The sequence below is a fragment of the Bacillus rossius genome, chromosome 2 (genome assembly GCF_032445375.1).
Source record: "Bacillus rossius redtenbacheri isolate Brsri chromosome 2, Brsri_v3, whole genome shotgun sequence".
In the NCBI taxonomy this organism is placed as follows: domain Eukaryota; kingdom Metazoa; phylum Arthropoda; class Insecta; order Phasmatodea; family Bacillidae; genus Bacillus; species Bacillus rossius.
Window position 1 is genome coordinate 68,843,213 of NC_086331.1, and position 23,283 is coordinate 68,866,495.

General features: G+C 36.7%; 1 protein-coding gene across 14 annotated transcripts in view; it reads right to left on the minus strand.

Annotated features, from left to right (window-relative positions):
- Positions 1–23,283, minus strand: part of LOC134529350 (sarcolemmal membrane-associated protein-like) — a 236,039-nt gene that overhangs the window by 136,800 nt on the left and 75,956 nt on the right. For all 14 annotated transcript variants that reach the window (XM_063363326.1, XM_063363327.1, XM_063363324.1 and 11 more), the window contains one exon: positions 7,159–7,411. In XM_063363326.1, the coding sequence (XP_063219396.1) occupies positions 7,159–7,411 (253 nt within the window). The remainder of the gene's footprint in view (positions 1–7,158; positions 7,412–23,283) is intronic.

Sequence of the window (23,283 nt, forward strand, 5' to 3'; positions counted from 1 at the left end):
AAAAAAAACTTATTTGATAGTGCTGTTTTGATCAGCAGTCAATTTTTCTGGAATAAATTGGGGCACTAACTCATAGGGTTGATGAATGTAGTAGCTATCACATAGCACGAGTTTTAATGATAGCCTTCAATATAGTTGTTGATATGGTTCTGATATTGACTTTTTTAATTGGATGGTGATTATCAGTAGTGATCCGAATGCCAAAATCACAAACTGAGGTAATGGGTCAGTTACAAACACTGTCATCATAAATCCTGTGTAGCAGCTACATGCTAGCTGGCAGGAAATGTCATTTGTTGCTTGGATCATTTTTGCTAAACCAAAACACAACTTTCTGAAATTACAGAATATGTAATCTCACTATTTGTGTTTTCACACTTTGATCACTATTGCTGAGTAAATTGTATGATTCTGTAAGTGCCCCATCTTCATCACCTAAAAATGTGTCTAATAACCTCTATGTCTATGAGATGATAGGCTCAATTTATTCATTCATTCATTAAGGTTGCTTGGCTTGTGGGTTCTAGCAGTATCAAATGGGAAGGGTTTACCAATGTTTTATTAAAATTGCAGTCACAATCTTCAAGACAGCAGTCACTTATCGAACCCTATGCCTTCAACTTGGTTAGACCCGTAAGCCAAGGCGACCTCAGACAATGGCCTTGGAAGCCTCCAAACATTTATTCACTCCTTTAACCCTTAAGCAGTCGCGCGAGGTGTTACCAACACCCCATGCATATGTATAGTGTTACAGATCTCAGCACGCCACAGATAGCTGTTGTTCTCAGTACCTTTCAAGGACATTTAAAAGGTACTCTTACCATAAACACGACCAGTCTTGCTGCTGTCTCTGACGGTAAAACATCTGCTAAATTTGCCTGGGGTGTTGCTGTACCCCCACGCGACCAGAAAAGTTTCATTTTTTGTGTTAATTTGATTGAGAATCTTAACATTTCCTAATTTTTATGTACTTTTGATGTTTTTTATTTGCCTGTTTAGTGTTTCAATGTTATTTTGGGATTTTATGCAAAATGTATGAAGAGGAACAAGAAAAGATTCAAAAGCTCCTACAACTATATGAAGAAGTGTCTTCCAATGAAGAATTAGTATCTGATGCCAGTGAAAGCCAACAAGACTTAGTTCACAACAGAAGAGAAACCAGGGCCGGTAGTGAAGAAAGCAGTAGTGAAGTTGAGACTTGTAGTACAGAAAACTTTTTTATTGGCAGGGAGAAGTTTACAAAATGGATGAAATGTACTCCTCCAACTAATGTGTGCACATGTAAAGTCAATATTATTTCTCACCTTCCTAGTGTAAAGGATGCGCAAAAAATGTGAAAGAATGTGAAGAATGTTTTATGTTATTTATTGACACTACAATTATTAGCAAAATTATAGAATATACAAACATATACATTGAGAGCATTGCAGACATATGGAAGAGAACGTAATGCTAAACCGACAAGTACGAGTGAAGTAAAGACAGAATCGGGTTGCTAATTTTAGCAGGAGTATGTCGTGCAGGCCACCAAATCTTGAAGATTTGTGGGATCAAAATGGTTTAGGAATAGAAATTTTTCATGCAACTATGTGAGTTTACGACGTTTCCTCTTCTTGTTACGTTGTTTGCACTTTGACGATGTACGAGATAGAGCAACACGAAGTGCCACTGATCGACTAGCTGCTTTCAGAGAAATTTTTGAGCTATTTCTCGAAAATTGCAGAAAACATCATATGTTGTTCGAATACACCACCATTGATGAACAGCTTGTCTCATTCAGAGGAAGGTCAAAATTGAGACAGTATATTCCTAGCAAACCAGCTAAGTACGGATTGAAAATTTGGACACTCTGTGATGCAAGGACGTGGTTTACAAATAACATGGAAGTTTATGTAGGTAACCAGCCAGATGGACCATACTAGGTTTCCAACTCACCTAGAGATGTTGTGAAGAGACTTATAAAAGGCATCGAAGGTTCAGGCAGAAACATCACCTGTGATAAATTATTCTGCAGTGTACCCCTAGATACTGAACTTTTGAAGAAAAAATTGACTATTGTTGGTACAATGCGTAAAAATAAGGAGCTTCCAAGTGAGTTTGTCACTGTGAAAGGGAGAGAAATAAAAAGCAGTTTATTTGGATATGCAAATAACTTGACATTGGTATCATACGTGCCAAAGAAGTCAAAGAGTGTTGTGCTATTGTCATCAATGCACCATGATAACAAAATTGATGAAACAACTGTAGATGCCAAAAAGCCTGAAATACACCAATCCCTCGCATAGCACGTCTTCAATTAATGCGAATTCAGTTAGCACGATGTAAATTTTACTGCCCTAGTCTCGAATAGCACGTCTGTAAATTTCAGTTAGCACGAAATCGCCACAGGCTAAAAAAAATCTCGGAAACGACGCGACGTCAGGTATGGAATTCGAGGGGGGAAGAGTGGTTTGGAATGCGAGGGGAAAGAGATGCGCACGCAGATAAACAAACACCGGGCCGTACTGTTGATGCCCGGCCGCAGACCAGGCCCTACCGTTGATGCCCGGCTGCAGACCAGGCCGTACCGTACAGAAACCAAAGCAGATGAAATTGGACACGTTTTTTTAAAAAAAAGCAAGATGATAGTGTTAATTTCACCCCAGAAAATATTTAACTAACTTTTATGTTTTGTATATGTACATATTGTACATACAGTAAACTCCCGGTATATCGCGCCCCGATTGATCAATCGGGTATATCGCGGGTCAAACCATGTCCCCCAGTCAGAAATGAATAATAATAATGGAATAAATGGTTGACAGCCGATTAGGATAATTATGCGTTGTAACTAACAAACTAAGCATCGGGCAGAAAAAAGCCTAGGCGTAGAAAATGTTCGCAGTAAAATTCTAAACAAGATATCTCCGTACATTATTCCTCTATCTTGTAGGGTTTTCAAATTATGGTCCAATCCAGCCCAGTGATATTTTCTGAAACACTAGTTCTTAACGTCGCTTTATCTCACAAATGAAGCATCAGACAGGGGACCTGATAAAGCCCACCATCCAGCGACATTGTCCAGCGTGACTCGGCTAGGGATTGATGTTGGATAGGCTTGGTTGTCGGCAAGCGCTGGGTAGGGAGTAGTGATGGGCAGAACGGATCTTTTGACCGAATCGGTTCTTTTGGATCAGTTCCGTGAGATGATTCGTTCAGAACGATTCGTTCATCTCGGTCAATTCGTTCTTTTCTGTGTATGGGATCTGGCTCTTTTATCAGGTGTCGTAACTCGTTCATCTTTTAGAGTATTACGTACGTGTTTTTGTATTTGAATTTGAACATTGCTTTCCGTAGCCAGTGAATCACAGTTGCGTATATGAAACAAGATTATTAATATTTTATTACTTTTTAAGTTACAAATATTAATATATATAGGCTATTTACACTCTAGTGACAGTAAAGTGTTTACATGTAGACCAACACATTTAGAGAAAAAAGACAAAAATTTAATACTACTGCAATTCAGTATGAAGAGAAACAAATGAAGTACATTAATTAACCCAAAAATGGTAAGTGTGAACATTTGTAGTTACTTTCCCTGTTATTTTTTAATTCATACGTTTTTTTTTGTTTTTTTAGTTTTTTATTTCCAAATTTGTGTATGTGAATGTGAAAAAGCAATTTTAAACCACTACTTAACAGTTGACATTTTCAGGTATAGATACTTTTCATGTTACCCTATTTTATTTGATCAGTTATCGTTTGCTCTTGTGAACATGCGCACGCTGTGATTACTAATTCTTCAGACTCCTGACGTCATGAATCATTTTACGAACGAATCAGACCGGGCGCGTGACCGGTTCTCTCATCTCGTTCTCTCGTTCTCTCGTTCTCTCCGCATTTTCGTTCTTCCGAATCTTTCAAGGTACCGGCTCTCAAAGAGCCGGTTCTTTACATCGCGAACGAATCGCAAGATTTCGTTCTCTCAAAGATTCGTTCTTTTTGAACGAATCGTTAACGAATGACCCATCACTAGTAGGGAGAGGCTAGCCGAGAACATGGAGAGAGGTAGAGATTAGAGCGGGCAGAAACACCAGGGGGAGTGGGAGAGGGAATGTGTTCACGCAGCACGCAGGCAGAGCATGAGTCACTTGACTGAGCAGTGTCGCTGCGTACAAGGCAAAATCAGGTAGTCCGGTGTTTAAAATTCCACTCCAGAATCTTAATTGGTACTTTACTGGACATCTGCATATAAATGTTTTGTTACAACTTAAACCTACAGACATAATATTATTGGGTAATTCATTGTATTATACAAGTTCATCTTTTTACTTTGGTATAATGTTTTGACATTAAATAGTAAAGTAAATCGGCTAGCGTATTTTTAATCTTTGCCCAGGAATTCCCAGTGGTCCAATATTTACGTGAACCATACTGTACCACTTTTGCCGTGAGGTAGTAAACAAGTCCCGGAAATGTTTATGTGTAGCGGTCTCCCGACCTTTAAACAGAGGCTGGGGAATATAACACTTGCCGATCCGAGCCACACACACTCAGCAACTCGACACAGCGTTTGGTGAAATAAGTAAAGACAAAGTTTAACACGGTTTTTAATACGGCGTCACTGATTGCGCTAAAATTAAATTGGCTCAATTTTTTGTTTCCCACATGTGACCATTTATAATTTACTGTAAGCATGGATAATAAAGTTTAACCACTTGACACGATAGACGATTCTTTATTTTTTATTGTACGAATGCTAGAATCGTTTTTTTCCTGTATCTGCGGCCTGCTTCTACAAAAGACAAGCTATCTGTAAGTAAATCTAGAATTTTTATTTTGTCAATCAAACTCGGTACTTTGCGATTCATATTCGGTTTGAAGTATCACTACGGCCTTTCTTTTTAGAAGACTTTGACCACAGAATCGTGTGTAACCGCACACACTGCACTTACTTTGTTACGGACACTGACGAAGCAGATACTGTGGCTAACACCACGAGACTGGCAGCAGCAGCTTGTGTGCCGCACATGTGTATGGCTGCGTGTGGCGCGCTCGTAGGCCGTGCGACAAACTGTGCGCGGCACGCGGAAAAATAAAAACAATTCAACATTTAATATTTATCTTTAAAATTTATTATTTTTATTTTTTCACCCGTGTTTAGTGGAAACTGCGGATGCAAAGTTCGCACAACGGCGGGCCGTCTATACTGTGCGTGCTTGCCAACCTATTAGAACACAGGCGGTGTTTTATGCCTTTTGACCTTGGTCACATCGAAACATCGCGGTTATGCAACAACGCGGGTAAAAGTTATGTCCCCCGACAACCGCGTTAAATAGGGAATGTATCCGTATTTTAATGTTATGTTTGTGCTCTAGGGAAAATCTAAATCTGTTTATCTGTTAACTGATTTGTTTACATAGCCGCTTTTATAAGAGGTGTGCATAACATATTATATATGTTTACATTTGGCTGTGTGTTTTAAAGTTAAATAAAACCGGTTCTTAATTTCATAAAAGTGTTTTAATTTTGTTAAGTTTTAAACGTAATAACAAAGGATCCAGCTGCTTGCAACAGCAGGCAGACAGACGCGCGCGCGTGTTGAAGGTCACGCCTGGGCGGGCAAGCCAACCTGCTGACTGACGGTAAATATGTTACCACTTATCTCCCGTTACACTGTGCCATGTTTTCTTTATCTAACGTATTCGGTGGTAGGTTTAAAAAGATAAATGATATGACATATGCATTTTCAAGTATTATTCTACGCATTTATATTATGTAAAGATTACTTCCCTACACATCTTGGAACACATTAAATAATTTAGCCTTATATTTATGGGGACTAATGCTTCAGAATACGCGATTTCGATTAACACGAACATTTTTAGGAACGAATTAGTCGTGCTAAGTGAGGGATTGGTGTAATAACTCTGTACAATCTTACGAAAGCTGGTGTCGATACAGTCGATGAGATGTGCGGTACATACTCTACATCTAGAAAATGTAGGCGTTGGCCTCTAGTTTTGTTTTTTCGCATTTTAGACATTGCTGGAATAAATGGACAGATCGTCTTCACAGTGAATAATCCACAAACACTGTTTCGTAGGAAATTTCTGCGTGAGGTTGGAATGAAATTAGTGACATCGTCTCTGCAAAAAAGGGCCAGTACAACATGCTTACCTAAGACCATTCGAACAAAGGCAGCCAAACTATCAAGTACTCAGCTGCTTCCAGTACCTGTGTCGTCTCAAGAGAGAACACAAGTCGCTCGAAGATGTGTAGTATGCCACAGAAAAAAAGACACCAAAACTAAAACATATTGCAACAAATGCTGTCGTTCAATGTGCTTGAAACACATGAAAAATGTTTGTGAAGAGTGCTTTGATGCATAATTTGGACAAATAACTTTGGTGAAAAATTTTGTTTTATTGCTAAATATCAGTAATATTTGTAAAATATTTTAGTGTACTATATTGGGTTTTTGGTATATTTACAGAAATTTTGATAAATCAATTTTTCTCTAACATGTTTTTTGTAAAAAAAAAATGAATGTTGAAATTCCACATTTCATAACTAAATATTTTATTATTAACTAACAAACAAATTAAATCTATTGTAATGTGTTACTTGTCCATTTAAATAAACAATAAAATTAAAAATAATAAAAATCTCTGCCAAAATTTGAAAAAATAATTTATTTTTAGGTGGGGTGTTGTCAACAACCCGCGCGACTAGTAATGCTTCGATTTGGTGCGTGACTGCTTAAGGATTAATTTCTTGAACATCTGTTGCCGTGTTCCATAGACATGGATGACTTACAATTAATTTTATCACCACAAATGAATCAAAAGTTGATATCTGAGAAATTGTGGTGCTAGGTTTTGTTCACATGTTGAAGAATTCAGAGCCATGCACTGACACTGGATGGCAAATTGAATTATGATTCTCGAAATATATGCACTCACTCACAATTTTTAATTATAGAAAACCAATATCTTGTCTCATTTACTATAATAAAAGTTAGGGATATGCAATAATAAATATACCTGGGCATACCTTTTAAAAACTAAATAAATTATACAATTGTATATGTAATTTACGGTTATGAGGTTTTACATTTTGACATCAACACCAAATGCAACAGGAAAATAATAATTGTAAAATTGCTAAACATACCCGTTGAATCTGTTGCTCTCAATGTATCACAGTCAAGCTTCTTATCAATATTATCATCATTACTCTGAAGCCTGTGAAGATGCGACTGAAGAGCTGAGAGCTGTTTTTGTGTGAAATCTCCATCAGCTTGAAGGGCTTCCAAACGTATTTGTAAGGCTCGTTCCGATTCTAACTGTTTCTGAAGTCTAGCCTGAAGCTCTTGTTTCTCTTGTTCTAAATGCTCACATGTTTCTCGATGTTGATCCTCTGTTTCCTATAAACATCCAACCTATATATCAACTCCTGAAAGTAAGATAAAACTGAACTTTTAGACTATTATTTTTCATAATGATCATATTAAAATATAAAATCCAGTAACTCTTAATCAACACATACCATGAGTAACAAAACACAATACTCAAATTTTAGGGATGTTAGAACAAACAAAAAATATTTGTTAAATAACAGTTAGTATAAATGTAGCAAATGAAGTATTTATGAATGTGACTTGTGTCCACATTAGTAGTAATTGTTCATGAAAGCAATATCACTGTAAGCCTATTTGCTTTAACAGCAGCTTTGCAAAGACATGACCTTAGATACGTGCTACCTCTATATTTAGGTTCAGTTAATAAATTATTCATATTCTGTTCTCCTCTAATATCCATTATATTTTGAGACTTGGATAAAACATTCTTTTACATCTGGCATGTTATGATTGTACAGTGAATATAGATGTAGAACAACTACTACGCATATGCCAAGATACACATCACTGTGAATGGAAAACATTTTTTTGTATACCGGAGGCAGTAAATTCTGAGCCCAAGTATTGTATTACAGTATTTACAGGTTCGTACAGCATTTTTTATTGATGTTGGGTGCTTGTAGATTACTTTCCTCACAATGAAATGCAAAAATAAGCTGAAGTAATGCATTTTAAAGCAATTTTAATGAACTGGTTAAGTTGTGTTGCTACTGTTATATTTACATGCAAAAAAATCAGTTTCCGCTGTTTTTGGCACACATCCTTATGCTAATTGATCAAGTGAATGTATGTCACTTTTTGATGGCACGGTGTATGTTGGCCAAGAATATTTAGTAATGTGCAGCCTCACCCTTGCACTACCTGTATATTCCACTCTATGGTTGCAATAGAACATATATTAATTTTTATTACTTACTTAAATAATGGTACAGTACATAACACATTCGTCACAATGCACACAATTAACATATATAAAATATTTTTCAACTTGCTTGATGATGCTGATATATAATTTGTGATTGATATGAAATTGATGAATTATAAATACTTATTTTTGAGGACTGATGATGATAGGATGGTTGATGATATTTGATGATATGATAAGATGATGAGATTATATATGATGAAATGATATGATATGTGGCCCTTAATTGCCAAGTGGTGTAAGCAAAGAAATTATGAAATTGAGTTATTGCTAGAATATTGTTTCTCAAATGGTCTTCTGTTTATTTGCCAAGTAGTTTAAGTTTTAGTTTATTATTATGCCACGGGGTGCAGCACTTTGTAGTCAACTAAACAAAACAGCAGCACGGCTTGAGAACAAGCGGTGTAAGACATGACTAGCCGGTAGCTACGCGCATCCACAATCCATCCTCTCGGACAATGCCATTCAGTTCCTTTAGAAGATAATAAAGGGCGTGGTGTGATAACCAACAAATTGAGATCCATATGATGCTTGCTTATCGTACAAGAATAAATCACACAGAATGCAGAAACCAGGACCTGACGGCGCCACTGCAGATATGCCTCGGCATGGACTACGCCCAATGGGATAAACACGTCGCTGAAACACTGTTCTGCACCTGCGCCGGGTAAAGGCAGTCACCGGAATGATCCCCAATGAGATGGTGCAAGGCCACAATCTGCCATTGTCCAACGAGTGAGCGACTCATGGCACTCCCCACCTGGCAAAAGAGATGGATGAGCGACTTCAGTGACAAACCAAGGACCACAAGACGGTGCAACGATGGCAGAGCGAGTATGCACAAGAGATAACGCTGGTGACTAACCATCCCCTACCAGACGTGCAGGCAGGTGACCAAGTGTTCGCCCAAGTGCACCCGTTGTTAGAGGCACCTGGGGGCTACTATGCAGGCCTAGCGCCACACTGGGGAGGTCCCTATACAGTTCAGCAGAAGCTCGCCCGTATGACCTACCTGGTACGATTGGATGTCCCTCGTGTGAGAAAACTACACCGCAATGACCTGTGCCTTGCTATACTGCCGGGGGAAGTGTTAAGACACTGGGACGTCGCCAGGCGGAACGGCACCCGGAAGGGAAAGAGACAGAGCATTACCAGACACAAAGGCATCCACACTAGAACATGGTGAACCACCATCATTGCACGAGAACCGAATGAGAGTCTTGAGCCCGAACAAACACCGCGCTGACAAAGCCAGGGACGGCTGCAAACGTTCACTATTGTGGACATTTCACAGGATCACGGGGAACTAAACACAAAGGACGAACAAGAACCGGCACCCCTCATGACCAAGCCAGACATGACCAAACTGCCTAGAACAAAGGTACGTGGTGCCTGGGGCCATTTAGAGTCACTTGCCGATGCAAGCTTCAGAGTCCGAGTCGACAAACCAAGGGACGAGTCCAACAGGTTGCATCAACAACGATGTTGTCCCCATCCTGCTGAGGGCAAGGGGGCAAGGAACCCACAAGAGCATGCTGTGTGCAAGAATCCACCCACTAACGTCTCCCTAAGAGACCCAAAAGACCAGGCGTCGACAGCAAATTTTTCAGCACCCAGGAGCAGCAGCGGAGGAGGTAGTCACCAGACCACCGCAGAGAGTATTCCGGCACCCCGGTTACCTGGCAGTGTACCACATGGGGAGCATCCTTTAGGCCATGTCCGGCAACACCATGACTGGGTGCCCACCACGAGACGACATATCACCGGGATGCGATCACACCGCAGGGAACAGATTGTGGGGCAAGACCGGACTTCTCGAAGGAGGGAAGGGAGAACGTCTGATATCGTTCTTCCTATGATATTAAAGCCCCGTCTCCACCCCGCCAGTACCAGTCCCCGCTAGCAGAACGCACCCTTGCATCACATCCGCATGAGTCAAGTTAGTGATTGTATCTGCAACTAAGTAAGTGCTCATGCCGTGTGTTAGGCAACTGTATGAGTACCAGTGTATTTAATTCCCGTAAGAATGTTAAGTCATAATATTCACAAAAGAAAGTGCGTCATTTAATATGCGTATGACCTCCTAAAGAGTACCTGGTTTAACAAACGTCTTACTATCTTTTGTGGCCACAGGCCAGATTTAGTGCTAACTGAGTGTATTTAATAATAAATAAATAGTCTGGCTCCAGGTAACGGATTAACCCACAAGTGACGAACAGTCTCTGGTTTGACTAGAGTTTTCCAAGTAAAAAATTACCATAGAGATAATACACACACATTTAGACCTTCTGTCAGTCATTTACCACATGGGGAATTTCACTAAGTTAATTGTAAGATTTTAAACATTATTTTCATGTAAAACATTTATTATTGCTTTGTGGATGTGGGGCACGAGGGCGCTGTCCATCCCCTCTCCCGCAGCTCTCCTCTTGCAGCAGTCTTCAGGAGTTCGCAGTACACGGCGGATGTGACCGTCACATATTGATGCTGCAACGTTTACGTCACTGAGATCTGAATGCCGGTAAATCTTATTAATCAACCGAAACCTTCAGTACTTAATTCACCACGAATACCTGGACCAGTCTGCGGTGCAGGGCGTGACCATCCCGCTGTAACTTCTTCTTTGTCGCGTGACCACACCGTGGAGTTTTTAAAAGAATACAGGGACGACTGATTTCAATCGCAATCTTTCTATAGCCAGAGGACGTAGACAAGTAAAGTGAAGTGCAAAATGTGTCAACAGTGTTTCAAGTGTTACTGAATCAAGCTTTAAACCTGTCCATCGGCTCGTGTGAATAAAACTACGCCCTCCAAAATGGTAGTTTTATTCAGTAGTTCGCTGCCCAACCTACTTAGGAATCAAATACCTATGCAGAGAAGGGAGCGCTCAAGGATGTTGTTACTTAGTAGGGTCTTCACCAACAGGTGAAGCCACCAAGCTTAGTGAGCCACACTGGGGCCGGCAACCCACACCAACCTTTGGGTTAGAAGTCTGGGTTAACCTGATGCCCTCCTGGAACAATCTCATATTTAAATTATTGTGAATTACTTCTGTATCACTAAATTCAACCCAGTTCTCAGTCACCCGGCGGTGGCAGATAGATGTTGAACAAAGATTAAATTGCATTAACAATCTGGTTATTATGGAAAACAGACTGTTTATTTCTGTGCATTGGTGCAGTGTAAAAGCACTGAAAGGCTTTGACGTCGCACTGATGAGAAATCCCCAAGAGATCTAGTGAATATGTATTTTTTTTTAAGTACCTATACGGACCCTATTCATTGTGTAAACATTTTTTCTTGATACATTTAACTTAACTTAATGCCAAGTCAAGAGGGCTTTGGTAAAATTTAAAGAGCGTAAGTCACCTGGCACTGATCAAAGAGGAAATAAGCCTAATCCCAGAGCAACCCCTGTTGTAGATACAAATTTCGTAAGACAACAAATTGAAAGCTTTCCAAACACGAGTCTCATTACACAATGACTCATAATCCAAACAAACAATATTTAAAAAAAAAAATTGTATGTAAGCAAAATGTATGATTTGTATAAGTAGTATTGTATTAATAATGAGTGCCACACTGTTAAGTTTAGTTATAGGCATATATTGAATACACAATATATTATAGGTTTTCTGCTCCAAACAAAGACACAAGTAAAAGATGTGATGAGTACAAGATTAAAATAAGAAATTACAATCTGTTGAAGAAAAACAATAGTTTGAAAATGAACATGAGCTACATTTGCGTAAAGCTGAGAAAGCTAGAGACCTGATGAAATAAGATAAAGAAAAAAGTAAAACTAACGATGACCTGTATGTCTATTCTATTGACATGCAAAAAGCTTTACCATTTCAGATTGTGAGTGATGCTTATTACAAACGCAACATGTATGCCTACAATGTAGGTGTACACAATTTTAACAATGAAAATGCATATTGTTATGTTTGGGACGAAACACAAGCTTCAAGAGGGTCTCAGGAAATTTCATTTTGCTTGATAAAACACATTGATACATGCTGTCATGGGAAAAAACACAAAATTGTTTATTCAGACACAAGTGGTGGTAAAAACCGCAATATAAATGTAAGTAGCTTGGCTTTTGGGTTGTAGCCGTGTCCTTGGCGAATAATTCACAGACATTTCGGTCGACATTGCAGTCGCCATCATCAAGGAGCAGTTACCTACTCCCTGATGATGGCGACTGCAATGTCGACCGAACGTGGGTGAATAATTCACCAAGGACACTGCGACAACCCAGAAGCCAAGCTACTTCAGACAATGGCCGTGAAAGCCTGCGAACATCTATACTAATATTATAAAGCTGAAGAGTTTGTTTGTTTGTTTGTTTGTTTGTTTGTTTGAACGAGCTAATCTCAGGAACCACTGGTCCGATTTGAAAAATTCTTTCAGTGTTGGATAGTACATTTATCGAGGAAGGCTATAGGCTATATTATATTATCAATAACATTAGGGATCCTTACTAAAAGTCCAATTTAGAATCAAATATGTTGGAGGGGGTTAGATACAACATGCAGTACACGTACGAAGTGTGTGTTGACAATGCCGCAGGTGCTAGAAGTTTATTTCCTATTGCCTATTAACATTGTTGCCACGCACTAGATGCCTTATCATTCTTAATTTTCCCATACAAGAAAAAACACCCGTGTGATATTAACAACGAAGCAATCAGTACCTTCATAAGAGTTCAATTAGTATTTAAATACTTTTTATCACTTTAAATCGCAAACCTAAAGTATTGTTTTTTTTCCTCTCTCTGTGTTTAATTTTTTTTTCTTTTACTAGAATTATTTTTATTATTTTTAATTAAATTTCATTTTTCGGACCATCAATAATTTTCCTCTCCCGTTACAATTCTGACCAGGATTTGTATATTATATATATATATATATGTAAGCGAAATACCACTCACTGACTTACTCATCACGAGATCTCTAAAACTATACACCCGATTGACTTTAAATTTAGCATAGTTACTCATTTTGTGATGTAGACGCTCGCTAAGAAAGGATTCTGCGGAAATCCGATCCCAAGGGGAGTTTCGGGGGCGTAATATATCAAAATTTCCAGTTTTTGGTAGGAAATCACCATGGCAACGGCTGTTGCTTTGTTGATGCTTCTTTCGTCTCTATGGCAACGACTATTTCATTGTTAGTGCAGTCCTCATCACCGTTCAAATTTTGCGAGTACTTTAAATATCAAAAATTGCCCTTTTTTTTTCAAGTATATATTTTTTACAGACTTTAAACTTCACAATAATGTTCCTTATGTCACGCAGGTTAAAACCAGGCAACAGTGTGTACTTTGTCTGCATGAGAACAGGATTTGGCATTGTTCATGCCTTCTGCGTCTCCATGGCAATGGGCATCGCGCGGCAGTGGCGTACCCAAAAGGAGGGGCATGTATAATGAGCGGCGCAAGAGTGATCTGCCTGTAGACTGCCGTAGCGAAGTACGGGTACATCAGTTGTACGTTGCGTGCACGAGTCGGGAAACCATCGGTGCTATTCATTTTCTCTCCGGTACATTATACAGCATTGTAATAAATTTTCACTGAATTTTTTTTTATTTACCATTACTGTAAATGGGAGATGTGGCTTAATTTTTTTCCATTAGTATAGCCGTGCGAAGCCGGGTCGGGCAGCTAGTATAACATATTACAAGCAGTCAAGACAAAGTCTTTAACCCCTTAACATATATATTATGGCTAGATATATGTGTCTAAAAAAAACATTTTTTAAAATTGGTTTTTTTGCAGTAATCTATTGTTTTTAATATGCAAATAAACGTACCACATGTAAAACATACGTTTTTACATTTTTTACAAAATTATGTAATTTTTAATGCACACTGTTTTACTAACCCGAGTATACTCGTCATTGCTGAAATATATGTAAATACATTATAAATATTTATGGAATATAATTAAATAGATAAATATTTAGATAAAAACATTTAACACAAATTGGAAGTTATTATAACAACATTAGTAATGTTCAGCATGGTTAGAATTATTTCTCAAAAGTAGTTATCTGAAAATCACATTTGTGCAGCAATATATTTTACCTATTCAATATGCAAATGGACATACCACACAAAATACATTAAAATTTCACATTTATCACACCATCATGTCATTTTGAATGGACACTGGTTTCCTAACCCGTGTATACTCGTCAGTGCTAATATTCACTAAGATTACTAAAAATATTTATAACATTAGCCAGATATAGTATAAGCTTACATAGAAACCAATGAAATAACTTTTGCAACATACCATATTTCTTTTACAAAATTACATCTACTTTTATAAAATTGCCTGAATAACATGAAAAACAAAATATGTACATATGATATGTAAATGTTGTCAGTCCGAATAGATCTTCGTATAAAAATTTACCTCACAAGGTTTGTACAGTATACACTAATTGCAATAGCTGAACATTCACAAATACAAAAAAAAATCATTGTAATGTCAAGGATGTCATTCTTTACAAAAAACAAAGTTTTTATGTGAGACATTCAGTTTTTTTCACAGCACAATAAATAGAAGAATTTTTATTTGAATACAGTAGCTGAATAATGTCACGAGTCTGTATTGACATTTGTGAAGTTATTCTTGAATGCATTTCACTCTGACTGTAAGCCTAACTAATTTCTGCCTAAATGTCTGCTGTTGTATGATAAACTCTGAAGCACGGCACTACACACAGTGGCACACCACAGTCTTCACACATGTACCGTGTTTCACGCCGTATTTCTTTCCCCCGTGCATCTGTCACCCTGCTGCACATTGCACACTGGCGTGTAGGATTGCTTTTTTTGTCAGTTGGCGGGATCGTAGCTGGAAAGTGACGTTCAGTCATTCTCAGTGGATTCGTTGATTTTCCAGGCCTACCTCGTCCTGGCGACATTGTTGGCTTGTGAAACTGTTCAATCAAATTTTTGACAACAGCCTCTCTGTACTCCAAATGTGACTGCTTCCCTCCCAACTTTGAATATAACAAAAATGAATTCCATATTGCTAGGTCCACTAAATGGAAAAAAATCTTCTTATAGTATTTTTTCCCCCTCTTCCTGGGTACTGCATAGTCTGTTGTGCGCTGGTCAACAATGTCCACACCTCCCATTGTACTGTTGTAATCTAACACAACTTGTGGTTTTATGTGCTGTTGTCCATAGATTGTAACACTTTTCATTTCAGAATTGTGGATTGTAGACAACATTGTGACTGGTGTTTTGTCCATCCACTTCAATGCCAATAGTTTACCTCTTTGGAAAGCAATGACACTGCCTTTCGGCAATTTTTGTTTCCGCAATTCTGGTGGCATTTCTTTTCTTGTCGTTTTCACAGTCCCATAAGAATCGGTTCGATGTGATAGCAACATATCTGATAGCTGTGGTGAGGTATAAAAATTGTCAGTAATGACACAATAACCTTTCCCAAGAAGAGGTTTCACTAATGACATAACTACTTGTGACGACATTGGCAAGCCTTTGTATTCATCATCAAAATTGGTTCCTCGTCCGGTGTAAATTACGAAGGAATATACATATCCACTTGACGATTCACATAACATGAATGACTTTATTCCGAACCGCGCCCTTTTGAGAGGTAAGTACTGTTTCCAACCTAGACGCCCTTTATATAACATAAGGCTTTCATCTACTGTGACATCTTTTTCTGGAGTGTAAAGTTCAGAAAATTTATTTTGCAAATGAATATATATATAGGCCATATTTTGTTCAGTTTAGGGTTTGGATGGGTGGCTGCATCATATGACTCATTATCCACAAAATGAAGAAACTGTTTCAGCTGAACAAATCTGCGAAATGGCATGGTTTTCCTAAAAAATGGTGTGTCAAATATTGGGTTCTTAGCCCAGTACATTTGATATGTAGGTTTTTTGACTATGCTTTGAGCCACAACTAGTGCAAGAAAAACATAGATTTCCTCTTTGTTTGTTGGTTTCCATTTTGTTTGAGGATGTGTTTGAATGTACTGTGATGCAAAACGGTTCGTTTCTGTAGCTATGAGTTCAGCCAAATCATTATCAAAAAATAAGAGAAAATAACGAAGAAAATTATCGTCAACATTTACATTTACATTGACGCCTGGTTTACCTGTAAATGGGTATCTTGGAGGAGAGATAGTTGGCAAACTACAGTTTATCTCACACCACATTCTGCCAGATATCTCTTCACTACCTGATTCTTCTGAGCTTGAAATGTCATTATAATTGTCGCTACTATCAGATCCCAATTTATCAAGATCACTCACGTCGCTTCCTTCACTGTCGGAATCACTCATTTTGAACAATTTCTATTATTCACATTACAGTAATGTTGACACCTCAGCTAAAATATATAAACATTGGCGGGAACATCATAAATTCATAATAGTACTATTAGAGACATCTAATGTACAATTTTTCAAACACAAACGGCGAACGCGTGTAAGTAGGGTACCGTGATGGATCGAATCTGCCCTGACATCTAGTGGGTAACATAAAACTACTGGAAGTCTGTTTCAAAGGCTGAAAATACCTACCACGACATCTAGCGAGAGCTCATGTAACTCATTCGAGAAAACTCGAAATAATATAATCAGACGCACGTTTTTGTTAGTCGAACGAGTAAACTCGGGTTAATAATTACGTGCCAAATGTAAAAAAACGAATATACTCGGGTTAATATGTTAAGGGGTTAAAGTGTCAGACCTTCAGTATCGATTAAATCAATTACAAACATTTAGACCAACGGAACATGTTTTACGCTTACTATAGGACAAAGAATCCCTGAAAAATCTTTTATCAAGACCAAGAGATTTTGAACCAGTAAATATTCAGAGCTATAACATATTTGACTTCACATATTTAACGAAATGACACAAATTCAACAAAAGATAAGAACACACAGTACACACACTGAATGCACAGTACACACAGTACATGCACTGGACGCACAGTACACACAGTACATGCACTGGACGCACAGTACACTCAGTACACACACTTAATGCATAGTACACACACATTGGACACACAGTACACACACATTGGACTCACAGTACGCACAATGGGCATGCAATGGATACACAGTACACACACTGGATGCACAGTACACACAGTACATACACTGAACTCACAGTACATACACAGAACACGCACTGGATGCCAGGGTTGGCAAAATGCCACCTATTTTCAGTAAATTCTATGCCACTGGCAAAGACTTGGTTTTTACCAGAAAATATTGGTTTTATTGGCTTCAATTGGAAAATACTGGCTTTTATTGGAAAATATTCGTTGGTATTAAAAGAAACAGTATTTAATGATTGTTTTCTTTTACTTAGGTATTATTAAAAATTAAATAAAAAAGTATGTTATTGTTTTATTAATGTTATTTTAAATTGATGCAAAACACAATTATATTAAAATAATAAATTATCATTTTAAGAATAACATAAGTTAATCTATGAAACAAAATTTACACACACGCAGAAATTGTATGGTAGCCAAGTAATTTCTATGTTACTTGGGATATTTAATTTTTATACTTGCAAGTGGCCACTATTTTTGACCACCAAGTAAATTTTGAATTTTTTTTCCATATTGCTGTACTGTAAGCATTAAGACACTGCTACTGCAAGAACTCAGTTGGGTGAATTATTGTGCCAAAGCCAAATCATTAGCGACTGCTAGTTATTAATATAAATCTAACCCTATCATTAATGAAAAAATATGTCCAATCTCCTGAAAACTCTGTTGAAATAATGAAGCAAAAATTTCTTGTGTCTGGCCATTATTTTTTATCAAGTGACCGAGACTTTGGTGCTACTGAAATATCAGTGAGAAAAAAAAACATATTTTTCTTCCTACTGACTGGAACTGTGTAATAGCCTCAGCAAAACGACGCAAAAAAATAATTGTTTGCGAAATGACAAAAGATGACTTTTATAGCACAAATCAACTCAAAATAATAATAACAAAAAGGAAGAAAATTGCTAGTAATGAACCGGTAAATTGTTTACTCATGCAGCATATTCAGTATGAAAAACTGCTCCCCTTTAATATTAGAAAACTTTCAATGAATTCAAGGACTTTAAGAAGCTAGACCATTATCCTGCTAGAAGACATGGAAGATCGTGCTTATTAGAGCATATAGAACAAACTATTCTCTAACCCAATGGATTAAAAGTAATGGAATAAAAGAAAAATGATATGACTGACCTCTTAACATTCACATTTCCTATTTACCATCCCATTTTTATCGGATTTAACAGCGATGAGGGTTCACGTTACGTTCCTCCAGGTGAAGAATAAGTGGAAGATTCTAACTCTGAAGAAGATTCATAACCTGATCACATTACGAACTTTATTAAGATAATATTATTATGTTTACCAAGTTCATCTTTAAGGCGTTTTACGACTTGTTTCTTAGAGTTTTATTTTGTCTTACAATATAAACTTGTAAAACATTCTAATGCAGATATTAATTTTCCCAATATTTTAGTAAGTTTTCATTAAAAGAAATAAAAGAACTATAATTCACATATAAAAATTATTTAAAAATGTATTTTAGTTTTATATAATACATATATTTTTCAAAATTTTCAATTGTCTTTTTTTTGGGCTATTTCTAGTACTAACATATATTAAATGTTGACAATTTGAATAAAATTGAACATGCCTTGAATAAACTACAAGAAGAAATACAAAAGGCTTTTTATCTCAAAAATAAACGTTCGGAGTTACACCACTTGGCAACTAAGGGGCTCATATTCTGATGAGATGAGTTGATGAGATGGTGATGAGATGATATTATAATGAGATGAGATGATGTGGTGATGATGTTATGATATGATATGATGTTAAATGATATGATATTATGAAATGTTATGATTATATGTTATTATATATGATGATTATGTATTAAATGATGATATGAAACTATGATATGATATAATAACAGCATGATATCCAAAGCGACACAGTGTTAGGAAACCAATCTAATAATACATGACCAATTCAGAAATGTGGTTGGAACATTGCTACAAAATGATGTCTTTGTTACAAGATCGAGTCGCACTTTGACTATAAAGATAAAAGAGTTACCCGAGATGATTCTTAGGTGTTATCAACCTAACACATATGATGTAAATTTAGATAATCTTAGCCAAAACATATACAACAATAAGACTTTGGAATTAAAATAACTGATATCACAAATACTTCATTTACTCTGTCCGTTTTGAATTCTAGTCTACACTAAAATATGTAGGTTTAGATGGAGAAAAACAATGTTGGAACTATATATAACAAAATATAAGGATCTGACAATGTGCACTTCGTACCCCAAACTTTAACCAATTTTAAGTTTTAAAATGTTCCCAATGATGAAAACAAGAATTAATCATGAGGGATAGTGCTTGTTGAAAACTCTTAGGTCAATAAACCAAAAACTGACTACACTGTAGTCAGTGCATGTCCACAGCACCAGAGTCTGCAGAAGAAATGAAGTCCCACCTGGCAGTAAACCACCACTAGGCATTCAAGTTATTCCATTTAAACCAAAACCATGTCATTAAACATTACTTTTTTGGGAAATCTTAAAATACGCTCATTTAAGGTATCTTCAATCAATCATTTTTAGGCCCCTTTGCAGCAGTGCACCTTGAGCTAAAAATAACACTGGTAATTTGTAACTATTTAGATACCTGCACAGTTTCAACATGATGAAAAAAATACTCCAACTTCTCAGAAAGAAATGACAATAAAATTGATAGAATATATTAGTCACTAAATCCCATTTATTTAAATAAACTGCAAATTACATTTCCCCAAATATCTAAACTTCAAAATCTAAGACAAAAATAATTATGGATTTTACAACTTTTATTTATAGAATTATTATTTATTCTTTTCAACATAAAAATTTATTAGAGCAAGTACACAAAAATCAGAATAAACCAACTGATCCAAATGCTGCCATATGCTTTCAAATATTTTTAGTAAATAGTGTTACGATTTACTGCGGGTTCGTAAAGGATAGCCCAATTAAAGATTTTTATCACACACAGTTTTATTTATTGCCACTATTTACATTACTAGCTAATAATATAAAAATGACAATTAATCAATTGTACTTAAAAAATGTTGCTTCCTCCAGTCACTCGTTTCTCACAATCCACACACCTCGCTGGGCCGCACCTCTGGCGCAACTCTCGCAGCAGCACCCTTCGTGGTCCTCCGTCGCAGGACTCCGTCGCCGCACTTCGCCGCCGCCGTCGCACTTCCCCTTCGCCTGGATCCCACTCGACGCCTAGCTCGGAACTCCGCCGCGACCGCGACACTATCGCTCGGAACTGAACTCTTCGCCCTTGAACCTTCGTCCAGGGACTTCACCACTCTATTGCCCGGAAACTCCGCCGCGGGAAAACTCCCGACTTCACTCTGAACTCACTCACACCCTGCCCTGGAACCTTCATCCAAGGACTTGGCCACTCTGCCGCACCCACGGCACTATTGCCCCGGAAGCTCCGCTGCGGGAAGGCTCCCGCCTGAACTCTCTCTCTCTCTGAACTCTCCTGCTGAGGCCGACGTCCTCTTTTTATACATCAGCCGCCATTTCTGGAACTCACGAGCGCGGCCGGGGCCAGTCGTGTCATTCCGCGCCGACACGACGGCAGAAATCTCTCGAAACACGTGTCGGCGGCTCGCGTAACTCCGCAGCTGTCAGGTTTCAGTTACGTGTCAAAGGCAGGGCGCCGCGCGGGGAGTGGTGGGAAGGAGGGGGGAAAGCGACAATCCTTGTTATCTTCCAGACGGGCACGGTGCATCTCATGTTGCGGCAGTCGCCAGCCAGCTCTGCGCCTGCACGTGTCCCGGCCTTGCTCACGTTCGTAACAATATTATTATAATAAAATGCTTATAATTTACAGTGAAACCATATTAATAAAAACCTTGCTAATACATAAAACTTTTAATATTAAGTAAAGATCAAGTACCTGATTTTAAAACTTCTGTTTCAGTGTGTTCGAGTATATATTTTACCTTAATGAAATCACACTTACCTCCTTTTCATTTCATGAGGCTGACAAAAAAATTGTTAAACTAATTTTATTTTAACTATTTTTATGCCATTGTTTACATTAACACTTTCAATTACTATGGTTAAAGCTATTCTTAGAATAATTAAACAATTTCACCTTAATACAAAAAATACCTCCCATTATTTAAGGATATCTGATACAATTATATATTCATTTTAAATAAAGAGTACAATTATCAAATTTATTATGTTACGTATTAGTTTATTCTTAGTTTGCTTAGTATTACTTAAATAAAATCCCCAAAATGTTTACTCCTCTCCTCTTTTCCCAAACAGATGCACACGTTAAAATTCAGAACTAAGTAAATATAGCAATATCCGTTAATCAAACAAAAACTAAACTCATCCAATTTTTTTTTACCGCAGATGTGAACAAAAAAAATTATAATAAACTGATATTTAGATTAAGTTTAAATTTATGTTGGTAATACTTAGTGAATTTCAGAACTTGTTTTATTTTTTTTAAATAATATTAACCCCTGTTACAACTTAAAGAGGTGATATTTTGGAGAAACTTTGATAAGAGAAGGTAGCTTATTTATCATTTCCGAATTCTTAAATTAAGTTTGATTTCATCAGAAGATATTATTTTTTAATGTTAAAACCATATTTACAGTATTTCCCTTTTAAAAAGTATAACTTAAGTAAATTGGAAAAAAAAAAACAGTTGGTAGATTTTGCATGTTAATAAATCATACCACATAACTTACAACCTGTTTAATTAGCTTCAGAGATACGACTTTTATAACAAAAAAAATGGACCGCCTTTTCACTCCTTTTGCGGTTGAATATAGAAAAAAGGTAAAGGTTAATACATGATATTAACATCAGAATTTTATATGTTATTCTTGCTCAGTTTCTTACCTTCATTTTAATTTTCTTGGCTATATGATTTATTACTATAAAAACTACGTGCCACTGTTTCACTGCTTTTAGGCTCGAATATCGAAAAATGGTAAAAGTAGTCTACGTAATTAATTATTTACATTGTTTCTGCTAAAATTCTTTCATCCAGCTTTCTTTGCTATGTAAATATGAATTTTTTATGACAAAACAAAACTTAAAAGACCAAATACAAAAAATTAAAAAATACAATTTGTAACTCTATATGCTTAATATTTATTCTTAAATTCTAACCTTTAGATATAGTAGATTTGCTGAAATATGCATTTTTTTACAACCAAACTTAACCCCTTTACCACCTTTAGAGATGGAATTTTGCATATATGTTAATAATAATTTAATGGTTTATTACTTTTACCATTAATTTACTTCTTTATTAATTAGTTTAAGAGATAAATTTTTTTAAATAAATACTTACCCTATTTTCACCATTAAAAAAAAATTAATAAGTGCAAAAAAATAAGCAATCCATACTCTAGATGCAAGTTTTTTTTAGTTTATAACTTATTATTCTAATTGAATTTCAAGTGTTAGTTATTGTTTTAAAAACACACCTACCCCTTTAACCAACCTAAGAGTTTGAATTTCACAAACTGGTAAAATTGTGGTTGGTAATTTTTGTAGGTTAATTATTGGTAACCAAAATAATTAATTGGTTAAATTTCGCAAACTATAAAAAATGTGGTTGGTAATTTTTGTATGTTTATTATTGATATCAAATATAATTTATTATGCTTAAATAAAATCAGCGATATAATTATTAATCTTAAAATCATACTTACCCCTTTTTTACCCCTCAGCGGTTGAATTTCACCAAATATGTTTATTATTGGTACCCATTATCATTTATTATGCTTAGTTAAATTCAGAATTATTATTATTCATCTTTAAAATATACTTACCCTTTTTTCACTCCTTAA